This window comes from Oncorhynchus clarkii, chromosome 4 (assembly GCF_045791955.1).
Source record: "Oncorhynchus clarkii lewisi isolate Uvic-CL-2024 chromosome 4, UVic_Ocla_1.0, whole genome shotgun sequence".
In the NCBI taxonomy this organism is placed as follows: Eukaryota; Metazoa; Chordata; class Actinopteri; order Salmoniformes; family Salmonidae; genus Oncorhynchus; species Oncorhynchus clarkii.
In genome coordinates this window covers 30205952-30232719 of record NC_092150.1, presented here as the reverse complement: position 1 = coordinate 30232719, position 26768 = coordinate 30205952, and the positions used below count along the sequence as shown (strand labels likewise).

At 42.4% G+C, this 26768-nt stretch overlaps 1 protein-coding gene across 1 annotated transcript in view; it reads left to right on the top strand.

The window, feature by feature from the left end:
• LOC139407969 (dystrophin-like protein 1) overlaps nucleotides 1–12539 on the top strand; it is a 257732-nt gene extending 245193 nt beyond the window's left edge. Inside the window, exons 15-16 of the mRNA XM_071151829.1 lie at nucleotides 10459–10804; nucleotides 11921–12539. Coding sequence (XP_071007930.1) covers nucleotides 10459–10804; nucleotides 11921–12539 — 965 coding nt within the window. The remainder of the gene's footprint in view (nucleotides 1–10458; nucleotides 10805–11920) is intronic.
• The last annotated feature ends 14229 nt before the right edge of the window (nucleotides 12540–26768 follow it).

Sequence of the window (26768 nt, the reverse complement as noted above, 5' to 3'; positions counted from 1 at the left end):
ACGCTTAATCTACCAATAAGGACTCATCACTCACCCTGACTAAAACACACACAGCACGCACACACACACCTCACTGATTCTTTGTTTAATATTTAGACAGATGCTCTAATGAAGTTTTATATGCACTGTGAAAACTGCCATACACACTCAGACACCCTATCAACACACACACACACACACCCTATCAACACACACACCCTATCAAACACACACTCAGCCCTGCCACTGTGAAATATAAAGAAAAGTCAGTCGGTTAGAAAAGTTTGTGTGACTCTTCATAGATTGAAGGTTCTTCTGACTCCCTATCCCTCTGACAGTATGATGGTTTCCCCCGGTGACAGAAGAGGATTCTGGGAGACATCACGTGGGGCTGCAGGGATGGGGACAGGTCCCAGAGGTCACAGTGACACTGAAAGGAGTTTGAAATGTTAAGATCAAGGCCTGGTGTCCTTGTCTTTCTGTCCCTGCGCTCCCAGCCACCACAACAGCACCACAGTCATCAACGTCACTGTCACACACAGTGGCCTCGTGGCAATGTTAAATAAAGCCAAACTCCTAGCTCTGTGGTTAACGGAGCGTGGGTCACCCAAGGAGACTGAGCAGGCTGCTGTGGAATTGACAAGACAGACACACACTCTCGCATGCACACACAGCTGTGGATGTTATTGGCAGACGGATGGGGTGGCCATTCCATTTGTGCTTCTAACTGTGTGTGCGTAGGATTTTAGTGACACTGACTTGGTATTTCTGGAATGATGAAAGAGAAGATGCTCTCCCTACCCCTGTCCCTCTCTCTTTCACACAAACCCTACCTGGCAGCATTGAAGCCCTTCTAGAGAAGCGTAGCAGAGGTAACAGGCTGTCACTGCAGCCTCAGAGGAAACAAGAACCCACACTGTCAGGGATGGGGAGAGAGGGAACGAGAGAGAGCCAGGCAGAGAGGAGGAAGAGGGATTGTTTCCACGTAATTTCAATGAAATGACTTTGAACCAACATGGAATAGATGTTGGGAAAAGTGTTGGAGAGAGGCAGGAAGAGAAATGGAGTGAAGGATGAGACTAACAGGATTTTGGTTTTCAGTTCTGACATTTAGCTGCTGTTGGTGTTTACTGTTTACAGAGATGTTTACCATATTGTTTACCATGTTGTTCTGAGCTCCCTGCATCTTCTCACATCATCATTTAAATCTAGTCAAAATGCCTTAGCCCAACCGTGTCTGCAGATAAAGAGGTTTTCTGGTGGGTCTGTGTGTGTGCGTGGGTGTTTGTTTGTGCTTGCTTATGCACATGCGTGTGTCAGCCTACGCATGAAAACAAAGAGGTAGTCATCTCTATTCGTGCTGATATATGCTACGAAGCCCCTCCTCCCTCATTAACTTAAAGTCGAGGGTCTGAAAGCAGTGCTCACTTTCAGCAGAGTTCCTTTGTTGGAAGTGCATGTGCTATGTCAGGTTCGAGGAGAGTTTCATTGTTGGAAGTGCATGTGCTGTATCAGGATTCAAAACGTTCATTCATCTGGAGGTTAGAGGACTCACTATTGTGCTCCTGAGGTTTTTATTTTCTGTTTGGGTGCTGACACAGTCATTAATCTCACAGCTGACGTGTGTGTGTGTGTGTGTGTGTGTGTGTGTGTGTGTGTGTGTGTGTGTGTGTGTGTGTGTGTGTGTGTGTGTGTGTGTGTGTGTGTGTGTGTGTGTGTGTGTGTGTGTGTGTGTGTGTGTGTCTGTCGTGATCTGGGAACCCTGGTTCTACAGCTCCTGTCATCTCAACACATTCTAGTTGACCTGTGTGTGTGTGTGTTTGTGCATGTCACTTACGGGAAAACCACATGAATTTCACATGTGATCTTATGTGAAGTTATTGTGATAGCATGTGACCACATGTAAAAGCAACATGTGATAACATGAAATGACACGTGAAAACATTTGAGCACATATGAAAGCGTGATCTCGTGAAATAATTGTGAACACATGGTGATGGACATTTTCAACATGTAATACCATGAAACTACACGTGACAACATTTGAAATTATTCCACATGTAAAAAATTTGCAAATGTAAAAGTACAAATTTAAGTTTCACATGTGAAAATGAAATTCCACATGTGAAAATGCAATTCCACATGTGAGAGTTCCACATGGGGATCTACAATTCACATGTGAGGTGAAAACATCTTATTCTCCTCCCTTGTGAAAGGTGATGTTAACATGTGAACTAGATATTGAATACATGTTCACACGTGAGCCGTATGCTCACAATTGTTTCTCTTTTTTTTCACATGAGAATTTCAGCTCAACATGTGAAAACTGCAAATGTCATGTTTCTCTTGTAAGGGAAGTAATGACATGGAATGGGGGTTTTAAGGTAAAATAGTGTAAAAATCGTTCATCACTGACAATCTTTACATTCAACATGATCAGTTAGCACTGACTTTTCAATATGACCCCATCTGGGATTTTAGCTCACAACCTCTGGATTGGGGTACGCTGATGTTTCTGCTGCGCCACAAAGTCTGTAGCATTCTAAGAGTCCACTGCACATTCATTACCTATAATACATATAATGCCGTTAATCTCACTATTCTCTCATCATTGATTTAATTTACTTATATAAGTATTTTTGAGGGTTTTCTGTATAGTTGTCAAATGTTGGCGAGGCATATTTTTCTTCTTTAATGTTACTCCTGAGTCACTATGAGAATTATAATCGTTTTCATGAGTGTATTATACAAAGCTGAATCTATTATAGACCTTTTTGGGTTAGTAATAATTTGTAGAGTGGCTCTATTTTCCATCAGCATGTATTTTCTCACCATTCTGAATGTCTAAAGAATCCATATGAAGTTCTGAAACATGACCACAGATATACTGGGCATATTTAACACGTTTACAACCATGGTCTTGAATTGGACCCACATTTTTCTGGTCTTGGTCTTGACTTGGTCTCGGACCCCTCGACCCTCTCCCAGTTTCAGTTTTGACTCTCTCCCCCCCGGTTTTTGTCTAAACTTGGACTCGATTTGCTCCGGTCTTGGTCTTGAATCGATCTCACTGCTCACACAACATGCATCTACTGCTGACTCAGGGATATATCTCACACACACACACACACACACACACACACACACACACACACACACACACACACACACACACACACACACACACACACACACACACACACACACACACACACACACACACACAGAGCAGAGCAGGGTCTTGGAGGGCCAGACAGACAGACAGTGGTGTGGCAAATTGCTAGATTAAATATTGATTGGAGCTCTTTGATATGGATGGGAATGAAGGCTTACAAAATCGTCTGCGACAACCTCTCCTCTCTTCCTCTCCTCATTTCCTAATTTCTCTCCTCCGCACTCCTCCCAACCTGAATACAACCTGTCCTGTCATCCTCCCTGCTCTACCCATCCTCTCCCCCTGTACTCTTTTCTCTTGCTCTTTTGTGCTCTTTCCATTCAGGCCACTCACACACACGTAAACACACTGTCCCTTTACAGTCCCGTCATTTAAAAACACTTTACTAGGGGCCCAAGGACAGAGCTGGGTTGCGGGTTGCTGGGTGAGGAAGATGAGGGAGTTGTTGGAGTGGAGAATGATGTGAGGGGCATTGGGTATGGTTAGGGGGGTGTTGGCTAATAGGCTGTTAAAGCCTTGTTCTGAGGTCATAGATCAGAGCTGTAGTCTGTCGGGACAGGAGGAGAACACTTAATCCCATCAACCCCTGCAGTTCTTGGTCTAACCTTTGCGCTCTGACCTCCCGGTACAAGCCACAGGAGACAGGAAGCAGGGCGGCGTATGACTCAGTGGGGGGTTAGAGAATTAACACTATTGCTCTCAGACTCCCTCCAGCTACCGTAGTGTACAGGATTTAAATGATTCATTCCCCACCCACTGTCAAAACCCCATTATTTTAATGATTCATATTTAAAAAACAAGGGTGTGTGAATTATAGATGTTTGGCCTACAATAGCTATGCTCTGGGTGTGTACAATACAGTATGTGGCTGGACTACTGTTCTCTGAGTCAGGAGAACAGGAGATCTCACTTTCTGGGACATGTCTGTCTCCAAAGTTAGACTTGTAACTGATCTTAAAGGGATACCATGATTTTGTCAATGAGGCCCTTTATCTACTTTCCCAGAGTCAGAAGAACTGGTGGATACAATGTCTCTGAGTGCAGTTTGATTATTTTATTTAAGTACCTAATTTTCCGTTAATCTCCGGTTAGTGCACACACTGCTTTACTTTTGAAGTGAATGAAATTAATCACCACTCATGAGCTCGTTAAATGTAATTTCCCACCCAGCATTCACTCTCGTTAAGTGACCCAGAGTTGGATGAACTCATATATAATTTGTCAAGGATGCCAAGGGAAGCCAGGCTTCCCCCAAAAACATACACCAAGAAAAAAACAGAAATAATTTATCTTTCGTCTCTGTGTTTTCATAATTTTTCTTCAATCCACAAGAAGCTGAGCGAGCGAAATAGTGCCCTCTGTCTCTGCATGTGTAGGCCATTTATCTGATGCGGCATGACATTGTTGCCGCCCCGTAGCATTGAATCCAAGGGAAGCCAGCGAGCATTTGGCCTCTCTTGATTAAAAAAATAGTATAAAATAATAGCCAATCAGCATTGAGCTAAACTGAGAGAGCTCAACTGTGAATAGTCCTGGTGCACCCCAATACATTTAGAAGGGAAGCCAGTTTGGATTTGGATTCACTCCTATCACATCGCATCAAGAGAAATACGTAATTGACAGAAACAACTTGAATTGTTGCATCTTGTTGTGTCGTGGTCCTCCGGACTAGCTAGCTAGCTAGCTAGCTAAAATTGGCCCTTTCCTATTAGCAATGGATGGAGATAGGGATTTGGACTTGTGGTTATGCTTGATTCTCCGTACTAGCCAATGATTAAAACGGCAATTCAGATCCAACCATAAATGCATACATTTCTCCCTGGACTGAGAGTATGGAAGTTCAATATGTAGCTAGATGTAGAAGGCTAATGTTAACTAGCTAGCGTTGCCCATGAAAGGAAGTTAGGTTAGCGAGCAAGCATTTTAGCCAGTTAGCCTTGGACAACAAAAAAATGTAAAAGTGTACTGTGTACCGTTTCGTCAACATAAAAGAGAGGACGATGGCATTGGCATTTCTCTACAAGTAGGGTGAGTCAACATGTTTTTTCCACTTGCACGCACACACATACAGACAGACACAAACACACACACACACACACACACACAAATTAGAACCATGGACAGCCACATCATATTTAGCTTACATTGATTGGACTAAATTGTTTTTGGTATCTGCTAGTTGTCACCGTATTAGTCTAGGCATAGGTGATTTGATGATATTGAAAAGTTGAAGTTGAAATGGTGCTGGAATTAGTGGAGGCAGCTTCTGGTTTCTTTGCAACTTGCTGTACATCTCTGTGGTTATAAATAAATAGTAGTTTAGTAGTCCGAAAAAGTCAGAAACATTAACTTGCTTGACCATGCTATAGGTCATGTAACTATTACATGCAATATGCTTTGTAGTTGTAATGTGTTTTTGTTCCTGTCTTTCCGTGCAGTTTGAAGGAAGTTGAAGGTAGTTTCTGGGGCCATTGCTTAATAGCGACGGTGCAATGACTGGAAGTCTACAGGATTAGCTGCTAGCTAGCTGCTCCTGTAGACAAAAATGTCCTTCAACTTCCGTCAAACTGCACATAGACATAAAAATGGTATCCATTAGTTCGCCTGTCTTTGGATAAGTAGAAAAAATGGCTTAGTTGAAAAAATGGTGAATTATCCCTTTAAGTGTAGTTTCATATCATAGCTCCTAATAGAACATGCTTTCATCCTGTCATCACACACACAAACACACTGTGAGGCTTTTTGGCCCTACTTAGACAAGCCTCACTCATGTAGATTAAAGGCTAATCTGTCATCACAGGGAGGCTCTACTAACATGCTAAATAACCACACGGCCACTTAAGACTGATTGGTCTTCTCTCACCACACACACACACATCAAATGGTCTTGTCGTTGTACGCTAGGCCAGGCGCTAAACGTTAAATGTTGAGCGCTAGACTCATTTGCGTATCAGTAGTAATGGACTCTGCTAGGCTAGGTTCTCTGCTCTCCGTTTGTCAGAACGATGATCTACTCTGCCCTGTGGTACGTTGTCTCGTACTCTCCTCCACTCTGCCCTGTGGTACGTTATCTCGTACTCTCCTCCACTCTGCCCTGTGGTACGTTATCTCGTACTCTCCTCCACTCTGCCCTGTAGTACGTTATCTCGTACTCTCCTCCACTCAGCCCTGTGGTACGTTATCTCGTACTCTCCTCCACTCTGCCCTGTGGTACGTTATCTCGTACTCTCCTCCACTCAGTCCTGTGGTACGTTATCTCGTACTCTCCTCCACTCTGCCCTGTAGTACGTTATCTCGTACTCTCCTCCACTCTGCCCTGTGGTACGTTATCTCGTACTCTCCTCCACTCTGCCCTGTAGTACGTTATCTCGTACTCTCCTCCACTCAGCCCTGTGGTACGTTATCTCGTACTCTCCTCCACTCAGCCCTGTAGTACGTTATCTCGTACTCTCCTCCACTCTGCCCTGTGGTACGTTATCTCGTACTCTCCTCCACTCTGCCCTGTAGTACGTTATCTCGTACTCTCCTCCACTCTGCCCTGTGGTACGTTATCTCGTACTCTCCTCCACTCTGCCCTGTAGTACGTTATCTCGTACTCTCCTCCACTCTGCCCTGTGGTACGTTATCTCGTACTCTCCTCCACTCTGCCCTGTGGTACGTTATCTCGTACTCTCCTCCACTCTGCCCTGTAGTACGTTATCTCGTACTCTCCTCCACTCTGCCCTGTGGTACGTTATCTCGTACTCTCCTCCACTCTGCCCTGTGGTACGTTATCTCGTACTCTCCTCCACTCTGCCCTGTGGTACGTTATCTCGTACTCTCCTCCACTCTGCCCTGTGGTACGTTATCTCGTACTCTCCTCCACTCTGCCCTGTGGTACGTTGTCTCGTACTCTCCTCCACTCTGCCCTGTGGTATGTTGTCTCTTACTCTCCTCCACTCTGCCCCGTGGTACGTTATCTCGTACTCTCCTCCACTCAGCCCTGTGGTACGTTATCTCGTACTCTCCTCCACTCTGCCCTGTGGTACGTTATCTCGTACTCTCCTCCACTCTGCCCTGTAGTACGTTATCTCGTACTCTCCTCCACTCTGCCCTGTGGTACGTTATCTCGTACTCTCCTCCACTCTGCCCTGTGGTACGTTATCTCGTACTCTCCTCCACTCTGCCCTGTGGTACGTTATCTCGTACTCTCCTCCACTCAGCCCTGTGGTACGTTATCTCGTACTCTCCTCCACTCTGCCCTGTAGTACGTTATCTCGTACTCTCCTCCACTCTGCCCTGTGGTACGTTATCTCGTACTCTCCTCCACTCTGCCCTGTGGTACGTTATCTCGTACTATCCTCCACTCAGCCCTGTGGTACGTTATCTCGTACTCTCCTCCACTCTGCCCTGTGGTACGTTATCTCGTACTCTCCTCCACTCTGCCCTGTGGTACGTTGTCTCGTACTCTCCTCCACTCTGCCCTGTGGTATGTTGTCTCTTACTCTCCCCCACTCTGCCCCGTGGTACGTTATCTCGTACTCTCCTCCACTCTGCCCTGTGATACGTTGTCTCGTACTCTCCTCCACTCTGCCCTGTGATACGTTATCTCGTACTCTCCTCCACTCTGCCCTGTGATACGTTATCTCGTACTCTCCTCCACTCTGCCCTGTGGTACATTATCTCGTACTCTCCTCCACTCTGCCCTGTGTTAACGTTATCTCGTACTCTCCTCCACTCTGCCCTGTGATTTTCTGCTACTCACCTCCTGTCTGACAGTTACAACAACATTTCTGTAAGGAAGGCTGCTGTTGTCTGACTAACAGCCCATGTCTCACCCACTGCAGATGTCTGTGTGTGTGTGTGTGTGTGTGTGTGTGTGTGTGTGTGTGTGTGTGTGTGTGTGTGTGTGTGTGTGTGTGTGTGTGTGTGTGTGTGTGTGTGTGTGTGTGTGTGTTCCAGTCACTCTGACAGAAGTGGGTTACTCACAGCTGAGAACAAGGTCTAAAGTTTTTAAATAGATGCAGGGGAAAGTTGAGTCTATCTAGATAGACTAACTGACTAACAATGTAGAAGTTGTGTTATTGTCATGGACATTCTCTTTAAGGGTATATGTTAATAATACAGCCAATTATGTGACACTGGAGGTACAACTTTTAACTAGACTTTAAATAGAAGTTTAAATGAAAGATTGAATGACAAAGTATAAACCAACTGGACTGTTACACTGAAGTCCAGTATCTCCAAACTAGCCTGTTGTCAGATATAGGATCCTATGATTCTAAGTTCCAAACTTGTGACCTAACTTTGTTTCCTAGTCCTGTGACTACGGTTTCATTAGGCTGTAGGTGCATCTCAATAGTGTGACTTCTCTTTGTTCTGTTAACTCGGGTCTTTTGTTCTGATACAAAACCTATTTAATTTCATAATGTCCTTCCCTGAACTGTTGTAAAGAGAAAACCGGTACACTGTACTGTATATGTGTGGGAGTGAACGTGCACTTACTCTGAATCTCAGTCTGTCGCTGACCTTGCTTTTGCTCAATAAACGTCTCCTTTCTAACCTTCTCTCTCTTTCTTTCTTTCCGTACTCCTCCTCTACCTGGTTTCTGTGCTGTGCCACTGCACTATCTTAACAGCTGATAGTCTTTCTATAATTCAGTCACTTTCACTTAATTATCTTTCTTTCATTTAATTATCTTTCTTTTGTGTTTTCTGTATTTCGTTCCTGTATGTTTAGCCTCCTCTCCACTTGCAGAAAAAAAACGCTTCTGTTTTAATTAACAATCGTAATTAACATGGCAACAATCCCTAAGGCTGGGCTGTAATTGAGCGAGGGAGACCGGTAGGTATTATAGTACAGGGCCAGTCTCAGCCTCAGGCGTAGACAAACAAACTCCAGGGCCTAACATGGGGAGGGAATGTGTAATGGAGGATTTAGGCTGAAGTCTGACTGTGTTTATGCTATTCATTATCATGACCACCAATACTCAAAACACTACCATTATGAAGCCTTCTGACAGGGAGTCTAGCTAAGAGAAGTGTGGGAACTGCGTTTCTAGCCTAAACTGTGGCTATCTGAGAGCTGTCACACACACACACACACACATCCAAACACACACTGAACACAGAGTGATTTTCTGTTCAATCTGATCTTCCTAATAGCCCTCCTCTTTGGTCAGACTACAGAGAATCCTTCCCCCTGGCAGGCCTCTAACAATGAAAGGATATCTGTGTTTGTGTGAATAAGCACCTAGATGTCTGCTCTCCCTCTCTCTCCCTCCTTCAAACACCCTCCCATCACTCCAGAATGATATTAGCTGTCTCTCCAAAGACTCACACTAATGGATTTGAACATCTCTGTGGCTGCCCATGTCTTTGAAATAGTCTGAATTGCCGAAGCAACAAAGTCAAGTCAAGAGCACCTGTGCTGTGCTGTCTCACTGCTCTTTTTCTAGAGTTATTAATGAAGATGTTCCTTTCCATATGTCTGTCCAGAGATGTTAGCTTTTAGAGTTACAGCCAAACCCGGCATTTAGCCGTAAAGTCTATTTGTCCCCCTGAAGTGTCATATTAAAGATGGTCATACTATCAACAAACTATTTGTTGATAAGAAACTGCTTGCTAAGGTTAGGAATAAGGGTTGGGGTAAGGGTTATCTTAAAGTTAGGGTTAGGAGATTGAAAAGTTACTGATAGCCCATCTGTAAATCCTCTACAGACTATCTGAATAAAGTGTTCCCGAAATCTATTAACTTGTTGTGTCTTACTAATGCCTTCCGAGAAACTATTTTCTCCACGAGGTAAGACAATCTATTATTGTACTATGTGGACTGACAACAACCCGCTCCTTTGTGCATTTACCCATCCTGCAATGCACTGTGGTCTATTTTCAGCTTCATTGTGATTGGTGGATGTGGTTATGTGCATGTGTCATGTCCCTTGCTTCCATCATGACTTGTTGATGATTGTGTAACGTGTTGCATCCATATTGAGCAGTTGTAACACTGTGCGTTGTGGGACTCCATATGCTCTTTCTTTCTACACGGACTACCTATAAACCATACTTTGACATGTTTTTGATGTTGCAACATTCTGCAATGTTGTACAGTGTTGCACAAACATGCAGTTTGAAATGAAACGTCAGGAGTTGTCTTTTGCTCCAGGTCACGTGAAATGTCTATACATTCCATTTATATCTGGAACATTCCATGGTGCCTGTAATGCATCCTTGCGTAAAACAAAAAATACCTTGATTGAATGTGCCCTCACAATACCCTCACTTATATCTTACATGCTCTCCCTCCCCCTCCCTTCCTCTCTCCAGTAGACCACAGTATGTTTGAGAATTCCAACACCTCCAGAGCTCCAGGCCAGGGGCTCCAGGCCTCCAGGTTGACCCAGGCCTCGGCCCGTCACTCCCTGGTCACAGCTAACCCTGCCCTGGGTAGCAGCCCTGCCGAGGCCCCCTCCACCACCACTACCAATGGAGGTCAGCAGAGGCTGAAGAACGCCCTGAACCTGGGCAAGGCTGTGGGGGCAAAGGTCAATGACCTGCTGCGAAGGAAAGAGCCCAGTCATATAGGAGACATCGGCGTCACAGAGATCAACAAGAATGTAGGAGCAGTCTGGAGCAATATGGAGGAGATGACCCAGCGAACTACTGCCTATAGGTAAGGAGGGATACACAATTACAGTACACACACACACACATGACTACTGCCTAAAGATGAGGAGGTGTACACTAAAATACACACACACACACACACACACACACAGGAGGGATACAGTAAAACCCACACACAACCACAAACACACAAACATTTTCAGATCACCCATACTCACAAACAGTTATACAATATTCACGTCCGCCACATGTCTGGGCCCAATAGTTATAACCCAGCTTTCAGACACTGTGCCTTGGAGATTCAATCCAATATTGGTTTTATCCAAAGAGTAAAACTGAGAGACAGCTAGTTATTTCTAAAAACCAATATTGTATTATTTTCTCTAAAGTGGAACGATTTAAGCTGGGAAATAGTAGTCATCCTCTCACCCCATATAAAAGACCATAACCGTTGAGTCAAAGATGTTTAAATGATTCATCTGAATTTTTCCAAACTGGGGCAGTGAATAAGTGATGAAGAGTAAGAGGAGGGTTAGTTAGACAGAAGCTGAGATTAAACACACACAGAGACTGAATGAGACATATTTGAGAGTTGAATTGCCTCATTTCTAATGTTAATCATACACAGTGCATGCACACACACACGCACACTCACCCTTGGATCTCCCTTAGTTTAAAGAGACAGAACGAGCTGTCCGTCTACGCTTTAGCTGGTCATTGATCTGTCTGTCTCTTGACTGACACTCAGTCACCTACCTGACACACGGAGCCAGGACAGACATTTCACAGCTGCGTAACTCATAGAATTGGTAAATACGTGATGTGTGTTTACACACTGATGTGTTGAGAAATGTGAATTGTCAGGTCACGTATAGACAGAGTAGTCATAAATGAATGGTATGTTTTGCGGTGACTCACTCCTTATCACTATGGCAATGATACGGTTGTCACCATGACAATATGCTCATTTATGGGGGAAAGGTAGAGAAATATTCCACTGATAAAATTAACACACAGTCCCACAGCATAGAGAAGGGGGAGGAGAACGAGGGGAAGTTAGACAGAGAGCAAGTGATGGGGAGAGATTGAACAAATGTAAAAATGTGTTATTGTTAAAGTTACTGTAGTAATGGATGTTTCTTCCTCTTCTCTCTCCTTCCAGTCATGCCTCTCAGGACTCCTTCCCTCGTCTGGACCCCCCTCCTCCCGGTAAAAAAAAGCGTCTTCCTCGCACCCTGAAGACTACCCAGGACATGATGATCTCGTCTGACCCCGTCGTCACCACACCCCCCGAGACCCTCGATCACTCCCTCCTCTCCTCCCCTAACAAGACCTCCCTCATCAGCAATGAGCAGACCCCACCCAAGGGAGAGCAGGACGGAGAGAATGACAGAGGGAGAGACACACTCACCGGACTGACTGACCCGCTGGACAGCGAGAGGAAAGAGGAAGAGGTGAAGATGGAGACAAATGGGAGCAGTAAGATGGATGGAGTGGAAGGGAATGAGACAGAGGAGAGGAGAGAGGGAGAGCAGACCCAGATTCAGCTCCAGCTCTCTGTCCCAGACCTTATCCATAAGGACCACATGGTCCCCCCCAGGTCGAGGACGTCTGTGCCCAGGCAGAAGGCCCCGGGAGCAGACACCAGGCTAGCCTCCACCCCCCTAAAAGCTCCGTACAGGATCAGTGTGAGTGAGGATGGGCTGATGGAGAACAGCTCCCTCTGTAGGAAAGGATCAGCAGACACAGAGGAGCCTGAACAACACCCCGACCTGCTTTGAGAAGAGACACACACACACACACACACACACACACACACACACACACACACACACACACACACACACACACACACACACACACACACAAAGCCTCTGGAGAGAGGGAGAGCTAATGGGAACAGTGATGTGGAGAGGAGCTGGCAGAAGGAGAGCAGAAGACAGAGATTGTTTGTGTGAGAATAAGAAAAGGAGGGAGGATGTTTTTGACTAGACCCTAGACTAGGGGTCTTCACTAGTTACTACAGCCACAAAGTCATAAACCCCACCTATTTCTACAATTTCTCTTCTTAAAATGTGATTTTCAACCTTAACCACACTGCTAACCTTATGGCTAAGCTTAACCCTAAATGATGACCAAAAAGCACTTTTTTTAATGATATAGACCATTTTGACTTTGTATCTGTGGTAACTAGTGGAAACCTAGGGTTAGGGGAGAGAGATATAGATCGAGATGTAGTGTGTTTGTTTGAGTAAGAGTTGGATATAGTGGGAGAGGAACGGTATGTGTGAGAGAGGTAAGAGAGAGAACAAGACAGAGATGGGGAAAGAGTATCTATTTTAACATACCATTAAGGGACATACCAAATCTTTTCAAGAGAACCACAACATCTTGGTCTGCCAAACATTGTTTTATAACACTGTTTTATGTCATGTTTTATATTGTTAATCTTGCAACGTAATGTAGAAGGAAGATGTATACCCAGACATTCTCGATTTCTAAAATGATCTATTTCAAATGTCATAGTGCCCTTTCATGCTGAGAGAGAGAATGTCTTTTTTTATGATCTTTTATAACTGTTGCCCTTCAGGAAATATATCAAGCGTTCAGCAGGGAATATGAAAACCAAAGTGAACACGACATTAACACGGACTGTAAGTTCATGCTGTTGTGTCGGTGATGTCATCCTCACAACACATATTGAGATAAGTATTGTGGCAGACATGCAATTGGGTTTGTGCAGCCTGTACAGTATGTGGGTTTGATTTACATGTGTTGATTGACAGTCATGGTTTTAGTAGTGCCAATCACAGTCCTGTTGCTTTATTTCCTTACAATAAGGGTCAACAGTTTTAGAATACCTACTCATTCAAGGGTTTTCTTTTCTTTTTTTACTATTTTCTACATTGTATAATAAAAGTGAAGACAACAAAACTATGAAATAACACATGGAATCATGTAGTAACCAAAAAAGTGTTAAACAAATCCAAATAGCCACTCTTGGCACACTCTTGGCATTCTCTCAACCAGCTTCATGATGTAGACACCTGCGATGCATTTCAATTAACAGGTGTGCCTTGTTAAAAGTGAATTTGTGGAATTTCTTTCCTTAATGCATTAATTAGTTGTGTTGTGACAAGGTAGGGGTGGTATACAGAAGATAGCCCTATTTGGTAAAAGACCAAGTCCATATTATGGCAAGAACAGCTCAAATAAGAAAAGAGAAATGAAGGTCCATCATTACTTTAAGTCATGAAGGTCAGTCAATATGGAAGATTTCAAGAACTTTGTAAGTTTCTTCAAGCGCTATGATGAAACTGGCTCTCATGAGGACCGCCACAGGAATGGAAGACCCAGAGTTACCTCTGCTGCAGACAATAAGTTCATTAGAGTGACCAGCCTCAGAAATTGCAGCTAAATGCTTCACAGGTAGTGTATGTTGTCATTTGTTTTAAGCTTCTGAATCCTTCTGATGGCACCAGAGACGACCACACACACACACACACACAGAGAAAGGAGTCTTTGTCTGTGGCTGCAATTCTCACTCACAGCCTCCTCACCCCTCTATTTATCCCATCCTCCTATTTCCACCTCCTCCACTCCTCCCTGAGATGAACAACCAGATCCACTCTCTTTTTGCCCGTAGCACATTTTAATAAGACTTTACATCAGTGCCTTGCAAAACTAACCTTAGATCAGTGTGTCGGGGGAATTACTACTCAAACAGAACAAGGCTTAGGTATTCTGTGTAGGGTGGTATTGGGGTGTGTGTGGATCTGTGCTTCCATCAGTCAGACTAGAATCTCTGGAATAGAGAGAGAGAGAGATGACACATGAAGGTTGATATAATTGGGAATTTATTTTCATCAAGATTGTTAGCATGTTGTATCAACCCAGTGTTTTCCAAATGGTGGGCCATGGCTGAAAACTAGACTGTGACTAGAAACATTGTTTTGCGTGGCTGGAGGTTTGCAAGACTTGATGTATTTCATAATGGTAAACTAAATGCTTGGCATCCACTGTATTTTCAACTATTTGTTTCAGATGGTGTTTTTTGATTAACTGTTTGATAAGGTAACCTAATCATAATCATTATGTAAACTAAAGCAATAATTCATATATATATATTAAATAATTCATATATTTATCCATGTGGAGTCTAGACTGTTGTTGTCTTATATCGTTATTTTTTACAAGAGAAACCTAAGGACAGGTGGTTGTAAAGCTGTTTTACAGCATCAACACCTAGCTTACCTGTATCAGTACTATCCTGACCACGTATGTTATATCAGATCTTGAAATGTGAAGGACTATACTGTACATTTATGGACATCTTCATAATGATTTATTTTGAAATCATATTTAGTCATAAGTCTAGCAAAATATAACATTTTTCAACTAGTTGTAAAGACATTTGATTGACACGGAATGATATGACATACATTTGATTTATTATGATTGATTTATGCATTATTGTAATTGTTGTTTTAAGTTTTGTATTCTACAAGATGGTCGATATAATTTCACTACTCCAAGGTTGAATGAAGGAAAGGCATAATGAGCAAGGATGGTGTGTGTGTGTGTGTGTGTGTGTGAGAGAGAGCGAGACAAACAGCCTGTTATGTATTATGACACATATGGACAGTTCTGATGAAGCCCTTTCACTGCAAGTTTCACTATTCATTATTTGTAATACATTCGCCTTCAATTTTAAGAAAAAATAATGTGTAACAACAAATCTGTGACATATATGCATTCTGCAATGATTCAGCCCCCTGACTTTCCCACATTACAGCCTTATTCTAATATGTATTCAATAAAAAAAGTTCCTCAATCTACACACAATACCCCATGATGACAAATCAAAAACAGGTTTGGAGAAAAAAAACAGAAATACCTTATTTACATAAGTATTCAGACCCTTTGCTATGAGACTCAAAATTGAGCTCAGGTACATCCTGTTTCCATTGATCCTCCGTGAGATGTTTCCACCTGTGGTAAATTCAAATGATTGGACCTGAATGCCAAGCGTCAGGTCTGGAGAAAGCTTGGCACCATCCCTACGGTGAAGCATGGTGGTGGCAGTATCATGCTGTGGGGATGTTTTTCAGCGGCAGGGACTGGGAGACTAGTCAGGATCGAGGGAAAGATGAACGGTGCTAAGTATAGAGAGATCCTTGATGAAAACCTGCTCCAGAGCGTTCAGGACCTCAGACTGGGGTGAAGGTTCACCTTCCAACAGGACAACGACCCTAAGCACACAGCCAAGACAATGCAGGAGTGGCTTCAGGGCAAGTCTCTGAATGTCCTTGAGTGGCCCAGCCAGAGCTGTAACTTAATATGAAATGTGGAAAAAGTCAAGGGGTCTGAATACTTTCCAAATGCACTGTATATATATTTTTTGGGGGGAGATTATTTAGATTTTCCAGTTATATTTTTCTTGTTTGTTTGTTGTTGTTTGGATAACACTAACTCTTGCTACTGGAAAATATAAAGAAGAAAATGAAATATAAAACTCTTTTACCTGTAACTTATGGACCAAACGGAAAAGACTTTGCTCTCTTCTGTCTTTTCAGACGCTTTCCTGTCTATTTTGGGCCATTTCCTGTTGTGCTTCTTTCCCCTGACACAACAATGGCAAATTGTGTCACATTCAACACTGCCACTGTCACATCTTATGCTGAATTTAGGATCCTGGAAAGGGGAGTGGAGAAGACAATCAAATATAATTGGATTTTCCATATTTATGTATCCCTCCATACTTGCAGAATGACAATTAAGAGCAGAGGCAGAAATAAAATGGCAAAACAGCACATTTCACTGACTGCACCTATCCAGTGTGTGGCAATAAAACATTTTAAAACACTTTCATGTTCAAATGTTGGATTGTTTTGAAGGGGGTAGTCATTTTACTCTGTATTTTTGCATTTTGCTAGAGGATATTTATAGGGCTACTAAAATACATTCCATTCACCATGGTTACCACATATTGCAAACTGTGGCGACTTTTCTTGTATACCTTTTGTATGCTGTACTGTTTAGCACGTTTTTAGTATGCTGGGGAACTGATTACAAGATCTAGCCAGGACCCTGGGTTGAACCTAATATCTCCTGTCACTGTTCGCAGAAAGCTCTTCTATGGACAAGCAAAATAAAGGGGCTACACTGTAGAACTCATTTCTATTGTCTGACCTCATTTGATGGCCTTGACTTTGCATACATCCTCTCTTACAGAATGGCACGCGTGTCATTTTTCTATTGCCTTCAAATGCTGCATTGCCTAGACTGCACGTAAACACTGATGAATATGTAAATGAGATTAAGTGATTTATTTGGTGTAACCATCTCAACGCCATGTCTCAGCTGTCTGTGTTCTCCTCTTCTTTATTGTATTTCATGTCAAATCCTTCCCTCGTCCTTCAAAGGGAATAATGAAGTGAATTAGAGGATTAACCTGTTTACTTAGCCATCATCTAGACTCAGAAGAGGAACAGAACAAATGTGTTTTTATATAACTTCCTGTGAGAAGGATGAAAGTGAATTCATGTATTAGCTGCTTCTTGATTGTAACACATCCTCTGTCAGAGGTCATTCCACCGACTGGAGGAAATCCTCTGCTTTAATGTATATTTAATCTATTCTTTAATTTGAGCCAGCAGCAGGCAGGCAGCCACTTGATTCCTTCCTCGTCCTAAATATCACAGTGTTCCTATCTTCAATAAACACGTGGAGGATTATTAAAGTCCTTCGCAGCCGAGCGACGCTGAAAGACAGAATGTCACACTGATAAGGAATAGCAATAGGATTACACAGTTAAACGATGTTATAATCTGAGTTGAACTTTGAACTATTAACATTTTCCAAACAGCGATACTGGCTGAGCATCATCCTCTATGTCCTGGTGTGTGTGTGTTGGTTCTTTTTTTACATTTTATTTCACCTTTATTTCACCAGGTAAGCTAGTTGAGAACAAGTTCTCATTTACAAATGCGAAGACAAAGCAAAGCAGTGCGACAGAAACAACACATACTTACACATGGGATAAACAAGCGTACAGTCAATAACACAATAGAAAAAAAAAGAAAGTCTATATACAGTGTGTGCAAATGGCATGAGGTGGTAAAGTAATAAATAGGCCTTAGTAGCAAAGTAATTACAATTTAGCAGATTAACACTGGAGTGATAGATGAGCAGATGATGATGAGCAGATGGTGTGTAAGTAGTGATACTGGTGTGCAAAAGAGCCGCAAAGTAAATAAAAACAATATGGGGATGAGGTAGGTAGATTGGGTGGGCTATTTACAGATGGACTATATACAGCTGCAGTGATCGGTTAGCTGCTCAGATAGCTGCTGTTTAAAGATAGAGGTAAATGTAAGTCTCCAGCTTCAGCTAAAGTCCCCACAAGGATAGCGAAACAAGGAAAATTCTCCCTCGTGGGAACATTTCCCACATCCCCATGAGGATAAAGGCTTTTTTAAGATAAGGGGCTAGGGTTAGAATTAGGAGTTAGGAGTTACAGGTTAAGGAAAATAGGATTTTGAATATAAATACAGTTTAGGTCCCCACGAGGATAGAAGAACATCAACGTGTGTGTGTGTGTGTGTGTGTGTGTGTGTGTGTGCGCGCAATTGGGTCTGGAACAGGACTACACACAGCTGGCTGTTTAATCGCACTCCCAAGAGAGACTGGCAGACTCTCTCTGGCTAAAACACAGAGTAAACACACACACACTTAATAGAGCCAGTGAGACAGTGGGGAGTTAATCAGTACAACTCATTAATCGGAGTGAGTGAATGCACCTCATTTGATTAGAATGGCAATTTCACTAGTCAACGGTTTAAAAAGGAGCTTCCTTTCCTGGTCTAATACACAAACTAGACAGAAACAGGCCCAGACTGGCAGGTGGACTACACAGGTTCAAGGTGAAGGAAGGTGGTGTACACTTTTTTTAAGGCATGCTACACAGTTAGAAAGGTGACAAGCTCACCTGAGATAACACCAGTGTGTAGAGTCCTCCTGTCTAGCGAGTTTCCTTTTTCTTCCTCTCACTCTCACTCAGATAATCTGACCTCCAACACACACACAATGTATTAGGCAGGGTCAGCAAGCTGAATTGGATTTTATCAGCCTTATCGATCAGATTGTCTGTGTGTGTGTCCGTTCGTATTCCCCTTCTATCCACTCGTGATGAGGCCGCTGTGCTGATCCTCACTGGGCTAGGTCCCTGCAGGTATCTCAATCCCCTGCTCTCAGCCTATTTCTATATCTCCCTTGCTCTCTCACTCTCCAGTGAACATGCCTGAATAAGAAAATCGAAAGAATACAAAATTAAAAAATTTAAGTAAGCTTTATGCAACATCTTTTTGAGTGCGGACCGATCACACCTTCGTATTTATCTGAATTCAAGGTTTTTACGCACCAACCAAAATTCCGTGACGGTCACGTTTTGATTAACATGCCTGCGACAGACAGCCATACAGTGCCTTCAGAAAGTATTCACACCCTTTTACATTTTCTACATTTTGTTGTGTTGCAGCCTGAATTTAAAATGTTTTAAACTGAGATTGTGTCATAGATAGACACAATACCCCATAATGTCAAAGTGGAATTTTGTTTGTAGATTTTATTTATTTATGAAACATTTAAAGCTGAAATGTCTTGAGTCAATATGTTTTCAACACCATTGTTATGGTAAGCCTAATAAATAAGTTCAGGAGTAAAAATGTGCTTAATAAATTGCATAATAAGTTGCATGGGACTAATTCCTTGTTCAATAAAAGTGGTTAATTTTTTTTTAATGAATACCTCATCTCTGTACCCCACACATACATAAAATTGTAAGGTCCATCAATCAAGCAGTGAATTTCTAGCACAGATTCAATCACAAAGACCAGGGAGGTTTTCCAATATCTCTCAAAGAAGGTCACATATTGGTAGATGTGTAAAAATAAAAAAGGCAGATACTGAATATCCCTTTGTTAATTAGGCTTTGGATGGTGTATCAATTCACCCAGTCACTACAAAGATATGGGCGTCCTTCCTAACTCAGTTCCCGGAGAGGAAGGAAACTACTGAAGAATTTCACCATGAGGCCAAAGGTGATTTTAAAACATAGTTTAACGGAAAAACTGAGGATGGATAAACAACATTGTAGTTACTACACCTATACTAACCTAAATGACAGAGTGAAAAAAAGGAAGCCTGTACAAGATTAAAAAATATTCCAAAACATGCATCTGTTTGCAACAATGTACTTAAGTAAAACTGCAAAGAATGTGACAAAGAAATGTACTTTTGTCCTGAAAACTAAGTGTAATGTTTGGGGCAAATCCAACACCACATCACTGAGTACCAATCTTCATATTTTCAAGCATGGTGGTGGCTGAATCATGTTATGGGTATGCTTGTCATTAGCAAAAATTAAAGTTTTTTTAGGATTAAAAAAATCCTAGAGGAAAACCTGGTTCAGTCTGCTTTCCAACAGACATTGGGAGATGAACTCACCTTTAAACAGGACAATAACCTAAAACACAAGGCCAAATCTACACTGGAGTTTCTTACCAAGACGACTTTAAATGTTCCTGAGTGGCCTAGTTATAGTTGCCTTATAATAGTCTTGAAAATGTATGGCAATACTTTAAAATATCTTGTCTAGTAAATAATCAACCATCAACTTGACAGAGCTTGAAGAATTTTAAAAATAATAGTCAAATATTGCACAATTCAGGTGTGCAAAACTCACAGCTGTAACTGCCGCCAAAAGGTGCTTTCATCTTCCAAAAAATGTGCTACATTTCTAAAAACATGTTTTCACCTTGTCATTATGGGGTATTCTGTGAAGATGGGAGAAAAAACATTATGCTCTTTCCATGACATAGACTGACCAGGTGAAAGCTACTGTATGATCCCTTAAATCTACTTCAAATCAATGTAGATGAAGGGGAAGAGACAGGTTAAAGAATGATTTTTAAGCCTTGAGACGTGTATGTGTGCCATTCAGAGGGTGAATGGGCAAGACGACAGATTTAACTGCCTTTGAAAGGGGTATGGTAGTAGGCGCCTAGGCACACCGGTTTGAGTGTGTCAAGAACTGCAACGCTGCTGGGTTTTTCACACTCAGCACACAGTTTCCCATGTGTATCAAGAAAGGTCCACCACTCAAAGGACATCCAGCCAACTTGACACAACTGTGGGAAGCATTGGAGTCAACATGGGCCAACATCCTGTGGAACGCTTGACACCTCGTAGTCCATCCCCCGACGAATCGAGGCTGTTCTGAGGGCAAAAGTGTCTGCAATGTTTTGTACACTCAGTGTATGTCCCTGTCAGAAGATCAAGGGAAGTGTGTGTGTGTGTGTGTGTTGGACAGGCCCTCTCGGCCCGACTATTCCTTGTTCTAGTTCTACAGCTATTCATCAGAAGATCAATGACTAACTTCAGGCTGTGAGAACATTGAATCACTGCAGACAAAGCGGATTTTGTTTGACTCAAAGTTGACCATTCCAATATTCTCTTTCTCACGTACAAGTTGGAAAGTCTCTTCCTTCCGCTAACCATCCATTGGTCTGTCCTCTAGGTGCCCAGTGTGGTTGTGCCCAGACAAGGCCTTCGTTATGGGGCAGGCTGTAAACTATTCCCAGTGACAGGAAGCAGCAGGACAATGTGTTAGGAGGCTGTGGGGTGGCTGTGGAATGCAGAGGGCTACAGGGGGTCGGCTCTAATAGTCTTATTACTCACTTGTTTGATATAATATAGGCATACTATGTATTTTTAATACCTACAATGGGAAATTAACTTGGTCTTGATCAGGGGTTCAAAGCAAAATAATTTTTCAATAATTTAGATCTGAACAGAACCATATTTTTTTCACGTTCCGTTCTGCTATTCCGACCTGCAAAATAAAATTCTGAATCGGTTCGAACCCCAAAAAGGTACCGGGTTTATATTGTTTCCTTTCTGTTCCTCTAAAATCGAAATGTTTTCACATAAGCTCAACATTAAATTACTTCAATCAGTGCAGATAGAGCAGCTTGCTATGAAGCAGGCAAGCTAAAGTTGTTTGATCCTAGGCAGCCGGTTGTTTACATGCGTGATGGACAGACAACGTGACTGAAATTTTGCGGGTGGCGAGAGAGGGTGGAGGCGGCTTGAAGCTTTGGGCATCTTGTTATGACATGCATCATCTGAATTAGGCCCACAGAATTATATACCTACGAAGGAGCGGCTTCTATGGAGGAACATTGAAAGTCTTTGGACTTACAAGAGCTGGCTTAATGTTGGACCAGAGATAGCTAGCTAGCTAACAAGCTTGTGTGTGCAGAGGGGCACCAGAATTAAAAACACGCCTTACCTTTTTGTAGTTAAATTCAATGTGAAACGTGATAGCTATAGTATCCGTAACTAGCATTGAAAATGTTAATTCATTCTTTGCTAATTAAAAATCTCCCCCTAATTGCTGAATCAAGCTTGTAACGTCAGTAGGCTACAGTAACCTAAGCTTTAGAAAGAGGAGAGGAAGGTTGCCTACACGCGCACTGGCAAAGATTTTTAGCTGGCAGGCAGACACAAGAATACGTTTCTAAGTGAAATAGTGAGTGCTTTGCATAGGCACCTTGTTGCAATTTTATATGGGACTGAAATCAATTTCCAGAAGTAAAACAAATGTTATTAACCGGTTCCCATGCTTTTAAAATAACGGTTCTGCTCCGGAACAGTATAGATCACTTTCGTTCCCGGTTCGGATTCTGTTCCTCGAACCGGTTCCAACCCCTGGACTTGATACAGCACTAACTCATGCTTGGGTTCATATGTTTAAGGCATCGTAATGTTTACCACTCGAGTCTAATTGGCTCGGTGTTCAACTATGACGTGTTAGCCCGATATCCAGGCTATCCCACCATGGGATAGTCCTTTTATAATTAATTATCGGTCAGCCTGTATCCTTCCACCCCAGAAAGTTGTGGAAAGCAAATATTTGTTGGCTTGCTGAAAACATCAGGGGAAGGTAATCGATCAGAGTATGACAGGGATCAATAGACCTTGTTAGATTATGCATTTATCGTGTGTGGTTGTGAGGTCTGCTCAACTCAGCGGCTAGACTGTGGGGATCAAAAAAAAGAGAAAGCAACAGCAGTAAATAAATCTAATAGTAATAGCAGTATGTTGTGATTTGTGGCTGTGCTGGCCTCTAGTGGCAAACCTACGTTAATACATCATGTAAGGTTTTTACATCTGTATTGATATAGCTGATCCAGACTGTAAAAACAAGCATAAATGGGCTAACATATTGCAAACACGAATTAAAAGATAGTCAAGTCAAGCATTCTTTATTGTGAGATAAGGCAAACGACAATAAGAACATGTATAATCAATCTCAGAACAACAGAGTTCTGTGAGGCAATACATGGTCTCACACACACACGCACACACACACTTGTTTCATACTCATAATATGTGCCTTTAATAATGCAGATTTGACAGATCAGTTAGTGTGAGTGGAGGGATTCTCAGAGCGAGATATTCACATTACATTTGTCAGATTAAGTTGTGTTGGAGACACGGTTGTTCTTTGTAACAGGGGGGCTGCCAGCCGCTCAATGGAGTAGGCTTTCACAAAACCCAAAGGAGACAAAAGGATGCTAAAAAATAAAATAAAATTACAAATAAAAAAAAAGGCAACAGTGATAATCATCATGATTGTCTTTCAGTGGGGAAGGGACATGATTGATAACACATTGGTATCAGTGCTGTAGTCTTTGGAGACTACGTCCTAAATTATATTGCTCATACTGAGATTTCGCTTTCATTTAATCAGTGCTGTAAATCATGGTTGGGCTCAATTCAGTGGAGTTCAGAGTTCCTGTATAAGCTTAAGTGCACTTCTCGCTAATAAACCTGAATGAAACATAATGCTAATCAACAACCAGCTGGGAGGATGCAGGAAGCCTCCCCTCATTCAAACCACTAGAAATGAATATAAAGAACACACTCTACTCTCTAACCTTTATACCTACCTGTGTGTTACTGCAGTAAGGGTCAACAATAACTTCTAATGAGAGTCAGAACAAGAGATGGAGTGTTGTGTCAGCTTGGAGGCTATCGCCTCCCCCCACTGATACAGATTAACCCAGTGACCTCCCTCCCCCTCATTTGCCTAATAACCCCTCATCATCAAAGCCAAGTGTGTGTGTGTGTATATATATATATATATATATATAGATAAGGCTGCCTGTGTGTATATGGATGAGGACCAGGCCATTTTATCCATTAGGCAGAATCTGAGAATCCCAAGGAGGGGGGCTTTATGCATATTAACAAGGCTCTGGTCCTCTGCTGGACTGGCCTATTAGATCAGGGGGTTAGAGGTCAGAGCTGGAGCGGGATCGAACAGTGATAGATAGGGCTGACAGACGAGCACGGATTGCCCCGGGTGTCTGCAAACAGTCACTCCTTCCATCCATTACTGAATAGATTTGGGTCGGGTGGATGCTCAGTGACAATTCTAAAACTTCTCAGAGTAACACAAAAAACTTTCCAAAAGAAAGTTACACAATAATTCTGCCTTCTATCATATTGAGTAAACTGGGATATTTTATTCAAGAGCGTACAGTACTACTTAGCTAGGAAGCTTTTTAGTCTTACCGACACAGCCCCAGGATATGAAACATCTAACTAGAGATGAGAATAGTCTGTGGCCTAAAGAAAGTCTCGAGCTCAAAGCAGCATGGTACAGTTGAAGTCGGAAGTTTACATAAACTTAGGTTGGAGTCATTCGTTTTTTACGATTGCTTACACAGTAAATTGAACTTTTCCCACAATTAGCAAAACCTTACACTCAAGGAGCAAAACACAAGGTTAGATTTGCATAACTGTAAGCACATTGTCAGCTTCACACTATTTGCAAAACACTAAACACCCTTGTATACATCAGACACAGAAGTATATCATGATGTCACTCCCTTGCAATTCCAAAGCACTGACTGTCAAATTACCACACCTATGAGCCAATCTGTTAAACACAGCCATCAGGTGCAAACGCATGATTGCTGAATTGTAGACGCACCAATCAGGTTTAAACACTATAAAAATGCAGCAGGTAGGTTGCTGTCTTCAACCAAAATGGAAGGAGTCAGAAGAAGAGTGAGGGTGAGAGGAGGAGTACACAGAGGAGGAGAAGGAAGTAGAGGAAGAGGCAGAGGCCGAGCCAGAGGTCGAGGAAGACCTGAAGCAGGAGGAGAACGTGCACGAAGAAGAAGAGGATGAAACTTATCAAATGACATTCGTGCAACACTAGTGGACCATGTTCTGAACCACGGATTGACGCTGAGAGGGGCTGGACTGAAGGTTCAGCCAAATCTTAGCAGATATAGGGTGGCATCTGTCATAAGGACTTTGACAGGAAAACAGGTAAAAGATCTGTCTACAGTTACAGTAATCAGCTGCTTATTGTCTGCACCATATCAGCACTTGTGATACCCCTTCCTGTGACATTGTACAGTAAGTTACATGTATTATTCTCTCCATAGGATTGAGGGTCGGGAACGACAAGGAGGAAGGGGGCCCATATTCACGCAAGAACAAGAGAGATAATAAACATGGTTTTGGCCAATAATGCTATCAGGTTCAGAGAACTACAAGCCAACATTATCGGTGACCATGCCATTTTCAATAATGTCCATCAGGTCTCTCACGCATCCTGAAAAGCATCCTGAAAAGACATCAGGTTCAAATGAAACAACTTTATCAAGTGCCTTTTTAGCAGAATTCAGAGCGGGTCAAACGGCTGCGGCATGAGTATGTGGAGGTTTGTATTGTTCACTTTACCACTGTGATGTTGCATACTGCACACATTACTGTTTTACATGGACTGTATACTAGACCTATCCTGAACTACACAATCTTGTCTTTCACTGTATTTCAGGGAGTTTTGCAGATGGACGCAGAGGAAATCCTGCATGAATTCATATATATTGATGAGGCAGGGTTCAACCTCACAAAAGCAAGGAGAGGCAGAAATATCATTGGCCACAGGGCTATAATCAATGTCCCAGGGCAACGTGGGGGTAACATCACCCTTTGCGCTGCCATTTCACAGCATGGGGTTGTCCTCCGTCATGCCAAAACGGTCCCTTACAACACACCTCACATTCTCGCATTTTTGGACCGATTGCACCACATCGGCACAGCAGGTAATGAAATGCACCAGATGCAATACACGGTCATCTGGGACAATGTGTCATTCCACCGCTCTGCTTTGGTCCAGAACTGGTTTCAACACCATCCACATTTGACAGTACTATACCTTCCACCATACTCTTCGTTTCTAAACCCTATTGAAGAGTTTCTCTGCATGGCGGTGGAAGGTTTACGATCCCAGGCTCAGGTACCCCTCATTCAGGCCATAGAGGACGCCTGTGACCAAGTCGACGCCGCAGCTGTGCAAGGATGGATTCGACATTCAAGACGGTTCTTCCCGCGTTGTCTTGCTAATGACGATATTGCTTGTGATGTTGATGAAATTCTCTGGCCAGATCCAGCTAGGCGAAGAGATAATGTATAGTATGTTTACTGTAGTATTTTCTGTACAATATTGTCAGTTTTTAGATGATTTTTTATGTTGGTTGTTATTTACTGTAATTGTAACCTGTACTGGATACAGTATTTTACATTTGTCTGTTGTTTGCTGAGCTAAGAGTGTTATGCACACTACTGTAGTAACATGAAAACTGGGACATGTTTTGTTGTGATTCTCCATGTTGACTGATTTGGGTATATGGAGAGAAATTATATGTTCCTCAGTCTGTAGTGTTTGTATAGTTACACTTTCTCTGTGTACTTCATTTACAGTACTCTAATCACTGGAAATTAGACTTGCTAAAAGTGTTTTAGGTTGGCAACAGCAGTGTAACTGGTTCAAAAAGACTGAAGTCATATGAAATGTGTGTTTTGTATGGTAACAAAATATTATTTTTATGAAGTCGTGTATAGTTTTGACAAAAGTGTTCCAT